General features: G+C 41.7%; 1 protein-coding gene across 1 annotated transcript in view; it reads right to left on the bottom strand.

The window, feature by feature from the left end:
- LOC126997053 (teneurin-m-like) overlaps positions 1 to 14023 on the bottom strand; it is a 439194-nt gene that overhangs the window by 34622 nt on the left and 390549 nt on the right. The window contains exons 12-13 of the mRNA XM_050858090.1: positions 11460 to 11631; positions 1500 to 1611 (exon numbers count right to left, since the gene is read on the bottom strand). Coding sequence (XP_050714047.1) covers positions 1500 to 1611; positions 11460 to 11631 — 284 coding nt within the window. The remainder of the gene's footprint in view (positions 1 to 1499; positions 1612 to 11459; positions 11632 to 14023) is intronic.

Below are 14023 nucleotides of genomic sequence, written 5' to 3'. Positions count from 1 at the left end.
TAACTCTCAACTCTTTTTTTTTTTTTTCCCCTTTTTTGCCCATCCACATTCCTCCCTGACCTATTTCCTTTTATTTGACTCTCCCCTTTTACCTCTCCCCCAACTCCTTTTATTTCCTTACTCAGAATCCTCTTCCTTACTTACTTTCTCCTTCTCCCTCCTGCTTACCTTCCTCAACACTTTTTTCACCTATTTTCTATTCTTTGGGTCCCTCTTTCTCTTCCCTAACTCCTTTTATTTCCCAAGTTAGATTCCTTTTCCTTCATGAACTCCCTTACTTTCTCCTTCTTTCCTTTGCTTACCTCTCTCAACCCTTTTTCTCTCATTTTTTCCCTACCCACATTCCTCTCTTGACCTATTTTCCATTCTTTGACTCTCTGCCCCAACTCCTTTTACTTTCCTACTCAGATTCCTTTTCCGCCATGCAATCCCTTACTTTTTATCCTCTCCTAAACCTCTTCTTCCGCCAACCTCACGGAATCAAGAGGGAGGAAGGAACTGGGACACAACCTTACCCTTGGGATATTGGAAGGGCAAGAGAGGCTCAGGGAAGGCTCCGAGAGGAAGGGAAGAGGAAGGAAGAGAGGAGAGGGACCACTGGATTGATCTTCGCAACCGAGGGACCATCAAGCTCGGGGAAGAGACGAGGAGGAGCTGCGGTCGTTGTCGTGTCTGGAGGAGGCACCGAAGGAAAGGGCAAAGAGCGAGGTTCATGTCTCGTCTCATGCGATGCCGTCTATAGCGGGATAAAGGAAGATATGAAGGAAAGAAGGAAAGAAGAGCGAGTTAAAGAGAAGCAAGAGAAAAGGCGAAAAATAGAATGAGAGAGAAAGCGAGAAGATATGAAGGAAAGAAGGGAAGAAGAGCGAGTTAAAGAGAAGCAAGAGAAAAGGCGAAAAAAAGAATGAGAGAGAGAGAAGATATGAAGGAAAGAAGGAAAGAAGAGCGAGTTAAAGAGAAGCAAGAGAAAAGGCGAAAAATAGAATGAGAGAGAAAGCGAGAAGATATGAAGGAAAGAAGGGAAGAAAACAACAAAAAAAGGAGGAGCAAGTTAAAGATGAGCAAGAGAAAGGCGAAATAAGGAAAAAAAAGGAGAAAGTTTAGAAACGAGACAGAAAGTACAGAGATAAACTGATGGGGAAATAAAGTCATACTGTAAGAACTATAGACGGAAAAAGGGAAAAAAGTAGGAAAAAAGAGGAAGTAAGCAAAAAAAACGAGGAGAAATACACCATTAAAAGATAATAATAGAAAGAAGAAAAGAAGACGCGGAGGAAAAATAAGAGTAAAAATAGTTATAAGAAGACGAAGGAGATGACGACGAGGAAGAAAATTGCTATCGGAGACACAAAATGAAAAAAACACACACACACACACAAAAAAAAAAAAAAAAAAAGATCCACCCTCCTACATATCCCCTACCCCAACACCGATCCTCTCCCCCTTCCCCTCCCACCGATCCAACCCCCCCCCCATCACCAACCCACCCTAGCGCTCACCGGAGAGGCCCTGACGTCCCTCTGCCTCGCCTCCCGCAGGATCTTCATAATGTCGTGCTGGGTGTGGGTCGGGAGCGAGCTGCGGCGGGCGTACAGGCCGAGCGAGGTGCCTCTGTGGGGGAGAAAAAGGAGAGGGTTAGTGTTGAATGGGCAGGAGAGACAGGTAAGATAGAAACAAGGATAGGTAGAAGTAGGGATAAAAAGGTGTAGATAGATAGATAGTTAGATAGATAAATAGATGGATAGATAGGTAGATATATAGATTAGAAAGACAGAATTATGTATGCGTGAACAGGTGAGATAAAAACATAATGGTTGGAAGAAGTAGGGTTAACGAGGTGTAAAAAGATAGTTATATAGATAAATGGATAGACAGATAGATAGATACAAAGATAGATAAATGTACAATTGCATAGATAAAGATAATATTGTATTCGTGGATACATGATAATAAATCGAAAAAAACACATTAATAAAGGTGAAAACTATGTGTAGATAGGTAGATAGATAGATAGATAGGTAGACAGATGGATAATTAGATAGACAAAATAAAGCATACGTGAGTATATATAAAAAAAAAACATTGAAAAAATATGAATAAAGGTGAAAACTCTATGTGTGTGTGTGTGTGTGTGTGTCCAGGGTTGACTGATGGACTACTTAAGAAACATTGAAGAAAACACTGCCGCCATCTTTGCGGGAAACTCAAGCGAGGAAGGAGAAAAAAAGGGAAAGAAGGAGGAAGAGAAATAAGAGGAGGAAAGAAGAAAAACGCGAAACTGGTCTCTTCTTTCTTCTCCTTCTCCTTCCTTTTACTATTACGATTACAGACGTGGAGAACTTACATAAAATAACCAATCAAACCCACAAATAAGAATAAACACAGAAAAATGAAAAAGGAAATACAAAACTGGTATAGAAAACAAAAAAAAAAAAGTATCTATATAAGTAAGCGTAGATCAGAGGACTTAAAACATACGAAATAAAACACATCCATGAACGAAAGCAGCATTTAACATCACTGGGATATTCTGAGGTGGTGCACATTTTCAGTATCGCCAGCACGTAAATGTCAGGTCATCACGGCAGCACAAGTGTAACGCGGCAAAGGCCAGGCGAGGATGAACTGTGAGATCATTCGAAGGTCGGGGGTGAGAATGAGTAAATGAGAGATGACTGCTGCGGTGTGAGGATTTCTCGTTTAAAAGACCGTATTAATTATTTCTAGGAGGAGAATATTTAGATTTGATGAACGAAAACGAGGATGGAAGACAGATAGATAGATAGAAAAGTAGATAGATAAATAGATGGGTAGAGAAAAACAGATAGATAAAGATAGACAAAAAAGCGAGAGACAGCAGAACATTACAAAAGAAATAACAGATAGATAGAAAACAGATAGATAAAGATAGAAAAAAAAGAGAGAGACAGCAACACATTACAAAAAAAATAACAGATAGATAGAAAAGTAGATAGATAAATAGATGGGTAGAGAAAAACAGATAGATAAAGATAGACAAAAAAGCGAGAGACAGCAGAACATTACAAAAGAAATAACAGATAGATAGATAGAAAAGTAGATAGATAGATAAATAGATGGGTAGAGAAAAACAGATAGATAAAGATAGACAAAAAAGCGAAAGACAGCAGAACATTACAAAAGAAATAACAGATAGATAGATAGAAAAGTAGATAGATAGATAAATAGATGGGTAGAGAAAAACAGATAGATAAAGATAGACAAAAAAGCGAGAGACAGCAGAACATTACAAAAGAAATAAGAAAACACAGGAACAAAGTCAACAAAAAAACAATGAAAACAATGATGGTGATAATGAAATAATAATGATGAACGTAAAATGGAATCATCGTCTAAAAGATTTCATTAATTATTTTCACGAGAACATTTGTTATTGACGAACGAAGGCTTAAACAAAGAATACTACAGCAGGAGGATAGATAGATAGACAGATAGATAAAGATAGATAAAATTAGATAAAGAGTGAAAATGGAAGAAAGCAGATCACACAACAAAGACGAAAACTCAGCAACATTAACAAAAACAATAATAACACACAAAAAAAATAATAATAAGATAATAGTCATAAACGTAGTATGGAACGGCGAATAAGGAAAAAAAAAAAAAACAGGAGGAAAATACGAGAGGAGAGGAAAAAGCGAGGGAGAGCAGAACATTACAAAGCAAGGATGACAACTCGGCATCAAAATCAACAAAAACAACAATAACAATACTGATAATGATACAATAATAGCAATACAGATAAAATGGAACGTGTCGAAAAGGGAAAAACAGAAGGGAAATACGAGAGGAGAGCAGAACATTACAAGGATGACAACTCAGCAAAAACAATGATAACAATACTGATAATAATACAATAATAGCAATACAGGTAAAATGGAACGTGTAGTAAAGGGAAAAACAGAAGGGAAATATGTGTATGCATCGGGTAATTGCTGATGACGATAAAACGAAATGGATCGGCGCGGGGAGGCGAGGGAATGAGATGGATGGGAGGGGAGCGTGAGGGTAAACAATTTATTCAAACCACTTGAAACTTGTTAACGCAGACAAGAAAATTGATCAGTGTACCGCCCGCCCTCCATACACACACACACACACACACACACACGAACGAAAGCTTAAAAAGAGAACACTACAGCAGTAAGATGGAAGATAGATAGATAGATAAATAGATAGAGAAAAAAATGCGTGAGAGAAGGCAGAATATTAGAAAACAAAGATGAAAGCTCAGACACACACACACACACACACACACACACACACACACACACACACACACACACACACACACACACACACACATGAACGCATATTAGGGATTTACATATTGCCAAACTACGCATGATAGAGTTACGAGCAGACAAACAGTACTACGCATACGAAAGCACACGACCATATAGAGTGTGCTTTCAACGTTCAAACAAACAATCCATCGATATCAAATTATACAGGCGCACACACGCATGTTTACAGTACCGTTCTATATATCATTCAGGATAAAAGAAAACTTGGTAATGTACGCACACACACACATATCACCGCGGACACATTCACACACAAACTTCTGCAATGTTTCTTTTCTCGCTCATTTGTTTTGTATGGCAGCAAAGGACGTATGGCCGGCGCCCGTTACGTTTAGTCTGACCGTGTAGCCATCAGTCACCCGCCCCTACGCCCTCCCTACAAGCTGAGTTTATTTATTCATCGGCGTTTGCAAAGTTAGAGGGATACGAAGAGGAATGAGAAGCGAAAAGAAAGAAAGGACAAAAAATGATCGAGTGAAAATTAACCTGATGTAAGAAACGACAAGGCGGGGAGGGATAAAAAAGATTGTTACGTATGGGATAGGGACAAACTACCTCCCCTTCCTTCCCCATCTGTTCTCTATAACTACTCGTGTTCCCCATGTCCCCAGTCCCCTCAGCTTCATTCTTAAATCCCCTCAAACTGCTACTATTTTTAACTTCTCCACGTCTTCCCCTCCATCGAATTCCTCACTTCCCCCCAAATGCAGCTCTTAGCCAATCCCCTCTCCTTTCTTTTTCCCCATCTCACTAAACTTGCTACTCTTCCCAATCACCTTCACCCCTCTTTCACTATCCCTCAAACTGCCACTATTTTTAACTTCTCCACGTCTTCCCCTCCATCGTTTTCCTCACTTTCCCCAAAATGCAGCTCTTTAACCAATCCCCTCTCCTTTCTTTTTCCCCATCTCACTAAGCTTGCTACTCTTCCCAATCACCTTCACCCCTCTTTCACTATCCCTCAAACTGCTACTATTTCTAAGCTTTCCACGCCTTCCCTCCCATCGTTTTCCTCACTTTCCCCAACATGCAGCTCTTTAACCAATCCCCTCTCCTTTCTCTTTCACCATCTTCCCAAAATTGCTACTCTTCCCAATCACCTTCACCCCTCTTTCTCTATACCCCAAACTACTACTATTTCTAACCATTCTACGCCTTCCACTCTCACAGTCTTCCTTACTTCCCCTAAACTGCATTTATTAACTAATCCCTTTATACTAATCATATGCTATTTCCTTCCCCATCTCTTCCTAATCTTCCTAATCCTCTCATCTCCCTTTCCACCTCCTGCCTCTAATACTACTCCTGTTTCCCATCTTTCCAATCCCCTCACACTGCTTTTCACCTTCCTCACCTAATCCTTCAAGACTTTCTCCCCTTACTTTCCTTACACCCTCCTTGCCCACCGTCCTTAAACTAGCTCGGTTCTCTTCCGCTACATCCCTTTTCCTTATTCGCATCTCATAAGCTCTACTCTTAAACTGGTACCATCCTCTTACCCTTCATGTCTTTTCCTTATTCTCATCTCAAAAGCTCTACTCTTAAACTGGTACCATCCTCTTCCCCTTCATGTCTATTCCTTATTCTCATCTCAAAACTCTACTCTTGAACTGGCACTTTCCTTTTCTCCTTCATCCTTTTTCCCCACTCTCATCTCAAAGGTTCCCCTCTTAAAATGGCACTGTACTCTTTCCCTTCGTGCTTTTTCCTTATTTTCAATCTCAAATCCTCTACTGTCTTTTTCCCTTCATGCCTTTTCACTATTCTCAATCTCAAAATCCTCTTTTGTCTCCATGTTTTCAGTCCCCTCGGCCCGTCCCCAAGCAATGGATCTGTTAATTAGGGCGATGACGGCAAAAAATATCTTGTTTTGGGTGTGTGCGTGCCGGCGCCGGGGGTAATTTTATAAATCTGTAACGAGAAGGGGCTCAGGACGCGCATTTATACATAACGAGGCCATTATGGAAGAGTAATGCGCCTACATTCCTCACCCCAAAGTTTGTTATTCATTTCGGAAATTCTGGCGCCACTTTCTAACGAGTAATTTGCAGGGTTATTAAATAATGGCGCGGACGTAAAGTACGGACACAATGTTTACACCTAATGTTGCGTGTACTTACATGCCCCGATTACCCTAAGGAGGAGGAGGAGGAGGAGGAGGCGTGGGAAAACGAGAGTACGGAAAAAGGGGGTGGGGGGGGGTGGAGGAGAAAGAAAAGAGACGAGTGAAGGGACTGAGTTAGGGAGTAAGGGGACGAAAAAGAGAAAAGAGAGGATTGCGATGGAGGAGATGGGGAGGAAGAAGAGGGGGTGAGTGAGAGAGGTAAGAAAGAATGGAAAGAAAAGTGGAGATGTGGAAATAAAGAGGAAAACGAGGTGGGGGGATTGTGAAGTGGAAGAAGACGTGTGGAAGACGAGGAGGAAGAGGAGGAGGAGAACTGATTAGCTTGAAGATAAGGGTATGGGGTACACGAACGTTGAAAGAGGAAAGAAAGAAAAAACAGAGATAGGGGAAATGGGGACCTATTTTTCAACCACCCTCGGCCAGTCGGAGGAAATGGGAGAAGATGGCGAGGAAGAAAGGAGAGGAGTCTGGGGGCGGGGTGAGGGAATGGAAGGGTGAAGAGGTGGAGGAGGTTTAAGAGGTTAGGGAGAGGTAAAGGAGAACGTGGGGAGATGATATATGTGGTGAGAGGAAAGAAAGAGGGCCATTGGCGAGGTTTAGAGAATGAGAGGAAAGAGAAGGGTAATAAGAGTTGAGCAAGAAAGCAAGAATAGGCATCACTAAAAATATATTCGCCCGTGCCACTATAGACAGTCACCGTCCCTCTAAGAATCCTCAAACAAGTAATAGCCTGCATATATATATATATATATATATATATATATATATATATATATATATATATATATATATATATATATATATATATATATATATATATATATATATATATATCATATAGTACCGTTATTTCTGAATCTCCAAAGTCTCCAAAACTTATTCCGTGAGAGAAAAAAACAAAAAACAAAAACATCTTCGTGGCGGGAAAGAGAGAAAACGGGGGTGGGAGACTCATCTGTTTTCCCCGTTAAAGCACAGCCATAAAACCTTAAAACCGGACCTCGTGCTTGGCCTGGACCCAGAAAAAACAAGACGGGCGTTTGTGGCTGTGTGGAATGAGGGTCCAAATGGCGTGTGAACGGCCGCGTGTGTGTGTGTGTGTGTGTGTGTGTGTGAACCGCGACTAATGGGTAGCGTGTTGGTTTACTTTTAAAACAAATAGGCAAGAAAAGGATTCGAACCACGGTATCAGACTTTCGGGTTCGGTAACATTCAACTAACGCGCCGTCGATCAGACTGTTTTGTTTTTCTTTATACATCTTTGACGTGTATTTGTTTCGTTTAAATAAATATCAAAGTGCAAGTGTATTTCCTTATTTCACGAAGCGTAAACCTTTCCGTATGTGCGTATCTCTATCTTTTTGTTACTTTGAATCCGTGTATCTTTGTTTTTATTGACTTTGATTATTACTTTCTATTTTTGTCACGAAAGTTTTCCCATATATTTTTCAGCACTTAGCCCTTTTTTTTCCCCTCAATGTGTGTTTACTTATCTGTATGTCTTCCTTTTTATCTCTCTACCCTTTTTAAATCTGAAGTTTCCTATTTCTATTTACGTTCGTCTTTCTCCATTCCTCTGTATGTATTTCAGTCTGTTTATTACACTCATTTAAACGCTCGTACGTCTTTTTCTATCTACATAACTGACTGTCTTCTTAAGTATCATGTTGTATCTGTTTACATGTATTTTTCTCAGTCTGGCATTTCCTCCTTCGTCAGATATGAATTTCTCCTCCTCCTTTTGCTTCTCTATCCCAAAGTAAACCTTATGCCTGCCTTCCTACCTTCCTTCCTGATCATCTATCTGTTCACCTTCCTACCCGTGTTTACCTTTCCATCTATTCGTCTGTCTACGTTTCCCTGGTCTTCCTTCCTCGGCCACACTCATATTGCTCCTCCATCCTCTTCCTTCTCCTCCCAAAAAATATTAGGTCTGCATGTATGTATAAATTCATGGGTATGTATTCAGGTATCTTTGCGTCTATATGTCTTTCTATGTGTCCGTTGGATTAAGTTTACGTGGTCATCCTCCTTTCGTCCTGCATACATTTTCCTCTTCTTTTCTCCTATCAACCTATTTCTCGTACTCTTCCAACCTATTTCTCGTTTTCTTTATTCCTACATATTTATTCCAGGTTTCTTTACCATCTTTCTATTCCTCGTCCTCTTTCTTTCAACCTATTACTTATTCGGTTTTCTCCTTCTAACCTATTCCTCGTCCTCTTCTTTCCTATCTACCTATTTCTCGTCCTCTCTCTTTCTCCCATCCTATTGCTTGTTATCTTTCCTCCTACGTATCTACTCGTATTTATTTTCCTCTCTCTTTCTTCCATCCTAATCTTTGTTCTCTTTCTTTCTACATGCCTATTTCTCGTCCTCTTCTTTCCTATCTACCTATTGCTCGTCCTCTCTCTTTCTCCCATCCTATTGCTTGTTATCTTTCCTCCTACGTATCTACTCGTATTTATTTTCCTCTCTTTTTCTTCCATCCTAACCTTTGTTCTCTTTCTTTCTACATGCCTATTTCTCGTTCTCTTTCGTCCTTCCTTTCTATTCCTTCTCTTCATACTAATCTGTTCCTTCCCTTTTACCTACCTACTCCTTGTTCTCTTCCTTTCTTCTTATATACCTGTTCTACGTTTTCTTTCCTCCTCATTCACTGTCCCTCTTCTTCCTACCAACCTATTTCTCTTTATCTGTCTCTTTAACAACCTCTCTACTGGTCTCTTCTCTCCTACTAACCTTATCGTGTCCTGTTTCTTCCTATTTATCTATTCAACTATCTACACTACTCCTTTCCGTCCATCCTTCGTTCGTCCTTCCTGTCTACCTATTCACCCATCTACACGACTCCTTTCCGTTCTTCCTTCCTTTCCTCCTTCCTCCCTTCTTCCTTCCTATCTACTTATTCACCCATCAACACGACTCATTTCCTTTCCATCGCCATCCGTCCTCCCCTCCTTCCTTCCTTCCCTCGTCCCTCCTTCCTTCTCTTCCTGCACCCGCCCCCCCTAAAAATAATAATAATAATAATACTCCGCCAGGCGACCAGCTCCTCGGGGTACACGGCGGACGGGGCTTGTATCGCCAACTTTGCCCCTCCAATGGTTGTGTTTATTTGGCCAAGTTTCTGCATCTATTCCTGGGCTTTTAGGAGCGAAGGGGGGAAGGAACTTTGGGCAGAAATATTCGGCATAACTTGAGGCAGATATCGTGCATCAAGCGTGCTTCGAGAGCTTGCGAATACTTTGTTTTGGGGGAGGTGGAGGTGGTGGTGGTGGTGGTGCGTGGAGGGTGGAATTACGAAGATATGTTGTAGTGGGAATGATGGTAGATGTAGTAGTAGTAGTAGTAGTAGTAGTAGTAGTAGTAGTAGTAGTAGTAGTGGTAGTAGTAGTAGTAGTAGTAGTAGTAGTAGTAGTAGTAGTAGTAGTAGTAGTAGTAGTAGTAGTAGTAGTAGTAGTAGTAGTAGTAGTAGTAAAGTGAAAATCGTACTGCATCACACACTTCCCACTCCTAACATTTCCACACTTCACCTCACATCCTCCCTCCCCCCTTTCATCCTTCACCCCTCCTTTCACCTCATCTCCCCCTCCCCCCCCCTTCCTCTCTCCACCCCAGTTTTCCACCGCACACACTCATCTCTCTAGCATGTTTATGATGGTCGGGAAATTGTCCTTTTGCTCTGCCACGCTACCCAGTTGATGCATTTCTGTGACCTCTCTCTCTCTCTCTCTCTCTCTCTCTCTCTCTCTCTCTCTCTCTCTCTCTAAACGTATCCTTGCTCCGTTGATTATTTTTCTTCCATTTTCTTTTCCATTTTCTTTCCCTCCTTGCTCTGTTATCTTCTTTCATCTGCTCCTCCTCCTCCTCCCCTCGTTTCTCCTCCTCCTGCCACCGTGTACAGCTCTCATTTCCTCCTCGCAACCTCCAAGTTCTCGTTTTTTGGGGGCGGTTCTCTGTCCGTCAAAGTCTAAAAGTTGGGGTGCTACATTTCTCTTCTAACTCGTGGCCGCGGGAGTCGAGGAAATTACTTATATGTGTGTGTACTTTTTTTGCGGAGTTTCCCCTTCCTCCTCCTCCTCCTCCTGCCCTGGCCCAAGGAAGGAGGGGAGCAGGGAAAGAAAGAAGGAAGGCAGGAAGGAAAGGAGAAAGGAGGGGAGAGGAAAGAAGGAAAAAAATATGGGAGAGGAAGGAAGGAAGGAAGAAATTATGGAAAGAAGGGAGGAAGGAAACGAGAGGGGAGAGACGGAGACAGGAAAAAAGAGGAAAAGTCTGCTGTGAAATTAATAATGATGATTTTCTTCCATTATTATGATCTGAAATACCAGTAATACGCATAAACGATGTGGTGAACCTGCACTTGTGTTAGTTTTAGGAATAATGGTAATAATAACAATGATGGTTACTAAATAAAAACAAAAAGGGGAAGAAAAAACAGGAACCATAATAAGAAAATCTGAAAAAAACCCATAACGAAAAAGTGAAAAGAAAGAGAAATAAAGAATGTAAACAGCAGCAACACCTAAATAACAATAAAAAGGAGGAGATGAAGAAAAATAAAACCCAAAATAATAATATGAAAGAGTAAATATACCGAAAAAATGAAAAAGAACAAAATCAAGAATGTAAACAGAAATAACACATTCTAAAACCGATAAAAAGAAGAAGGGAGAGAAGAAAAACATCAACCGTAATAAAAATAATACGAAAAGAAATGAAAGTAAGAAAACAAAAACCAAAGTAATATGAAAAAAATAAATATACAGAAAAAAAAACGAAAAAATAAAGAATAAAGAAAACAGCAACAACTAAAAACAGACAAAAAATATGAGCAGAAGAAAAACAGGAACCACAATAAAAAATAATATAATAAAGAATATCCCCCCCCCAAAAAAAAAGAAAAAAAAAAGAAAACGTTAAAAGAAAGAAAATAAAGAGTAAAAACAACACCTTCCCCCAACAGCTGTCCATACGCACACACTTACCTGGGCTTAGTGAGAGTGATCCTAATATCGGTGGGATCGTTGAGGGTGAGGTGCAGGTTCCAGTAGCCGTAGGGAGCGAGGGTGTAGGCTAACTCTTCGCCCAGGGACAGGGCGGAGAAGGAGCTGCCGTCAGGGGGAGCCACTTGCTGGGGGCGTGCCTGTGTCTGGCTCCCTGCAACAGAACACGGAGGAGGCGGTGAAGGAGTGCCGGACGAAGCGGGTGATAAGAGGTGATAAAGAGGAGACAGGGAGTGAAAGGAGAGAAACGAGGCGAGGGTGAGAGAGTAATGGAAGGAAATGAGGGAGGAGTGATGCAGGAGTGGATGCTGGTGGTGGTGGTGGAGGAGGAGGAAGAGGAAAAGAGGTGAAGGAGGAGGAAGAGCAGCATCAGGCAGGAAGGAAGGGTATGAGAAAGAGTTAAAGGAGATAGATAGATAGAGAGAGAGAGAGACAGATCGAGATAGATAGAGAGAGAGAGAGAGAGAGAGAGAGAGAGAGAGAGAGAGAGAGAGAGAGAGAGAGAGAGAGAGAGAGAGAGAGAGAGAGAGAGAGAGAGAGAGAGAGAGAGAGAGAGAGAGAGAGAGAGAGAGAGAGAGAGAGAGAGAGAGAGAGAGAGAGAGAGAGAGAGAGAGAGAGATGAGAAAGCTTGAAAACCGAATGATGAATGGAGGAAAAACTTAAAACATGAAAAAAAAAGAAAAAAAAAAAAAGAAAGCAATTATTTACCAAGAACAAAAAAGAGCAAGAAGGCAATTTCCCTCGTGTGAAATTTCCCGACTTCTATGTTATTTTCAGAAGTATTAGAGATGCTACCGATGAGAGTAAGGCAAGGAAAACGTGTAACACAGCCCAGAACAAACGGAAAGAAACATAAACCCTGCCCTTCTAGTTCAAACAAATTCTAAACCAGAGGAAACAGAAATACCAAAAGCGTTCCAAAAGATATAAATAGCACAAAACTAACCCAAGCACCATTTCGCGAAGAACCAACTAAACAGTATCAAACCCATACCCATACAGCGCAGCGCAAGAAGAAGAAAAAAAGGAAAATGAGAACAAGTGGAAAAAGAAGCAGGAATAGAGGAAAAAGTGGAGACATAAAAGTAAAGCAAAAATAGAAAAAGGAGAAAATGGAACTGAAGAAAACAAGGAGACGTAGAAGCAGTAGAAACAGAAGCAGGAATAGAGAAATACATGTAGACGTAAAAGAAGAACCAGATATAGAGTAGCAAGCAGCAGAAGTAGCAGAAAACAAATGGAAGTAAAAGGAGAACAAGAAGCAGAAGAAATAGCAGGAACAGAAGAAAACAAGGAGAAGTAAACGGAGAACCAGAAGCAGAAAAGAAGCAGAAAGAATAGAAAAAAACAACGCATGGAGAAGTAGAAGTATAAACAATAGTAAAAAAAAAAAAAAGGAGTAACAGGTATAAAATAAAACACAGAGAAGTAAAAGAGGAATCAAAAGTATAAAAGAAGCGAGGGGAGCAGCAGAAAACAGAGACGTAAAAGTAGAACCCGAAGCAGAGAAAGAAACAGGAGGAATAGAAGAGTGGCGTGAGGTGGCTGGCGCTGGCTGCCGCTGCCCCAAGAGCTACATGGCAAACACTTCGCCCCCACAAATATTTACATCACAGAGTAAGGTGGGGGCGGGAGGTGGGGACGGACGAAGTCAAGGGCGGAGGCGGAGGCGGAGGAAGGGAAGGAGCAGTCAGAATCGGGCGGGGAAGGGCTGTAAATGGGGCTGGCATGAGTTATTACCGCTGGCCATTCCTTCCCGTTAAGAATTCAAGACACGTTCACTGCAGCCTTCATGTTTGCAGAATTTGTTTCGAAGGCGAGTTAAGTCCACGCCAGAGGGAGTTGGCTTATCTAACGTATGACTGGTGCTTATGGTCTGCCCGGGGAAGGCCAGTGGGTTGAGGTGGCCGAGGTCTGCCCCGTGGAATCGAGGCAACAAACCGAAGGGAAAGCAATTAATTTTCCTCGTTTTAAAAATTCATGAAGGGTGAATTAAGCCCAGGCGTGACACTCAAAGGCGAAGACATATTGAAAAGAGCGCGGCACGCCTTTCTTTCTTCCTCCACCTCCGATGTAAGCCTTTGATATGACGCGTCCACCTCCGCTCCCCACTGCCATCTATCCACCTCTCCCTCGCCTATCCCCCTCTTCCACTTCTCAGTCTATGCCTCCTCCTCTCACTCCGTCCTCTTATTACTTCCTATTCCACTCTCCACCCTTTCCTTTCTCCTTCTATCCATGCCTAATTCTCTTCCTCCGTCCCTCTATTCCTCTCTCCTTTCTTCCCTTTCTCTTCCTCAACCCTCTTTCCATACCTCATCCTCTTCCTTCATCCCCATATTCCTATCTCCGTCCTTCCCTTTCTCTCTCCACCCTCTATTCATACCACATCCTCTCCCTCCGCCCCCTTATTTCTCTCTCCTTTCTTCCCTTTCTCTTCCTCAACCCTCTTTCCATACCTCATCCTCTTTCTCCATCCCCATATTTCTATCTCCGTCCTTCCCTTTCACCCTCTACCCTCTATTCAAACCACATCCTCTCCCTCC

The sequence above is a fragment of the Eriocheir sinensis genome, chromosome 11 (genome assembly GCF_024679095.1).
Source record: "Eriocheir sinensis breed Jianghai 21 chromosome 11, ASM2467909v1, whole genome shotgun sequence".
NCBI lineage: Eukaryota > Metazoa > Arthropoda > Malacostraca > Decapoda > Varunidae > Eriocheir > Eriocheir sinensis.
Note: the sequence above shows the minus strand (reverse complement) of the source record. Positions and strands in the feature narration are given on the sequence as shown.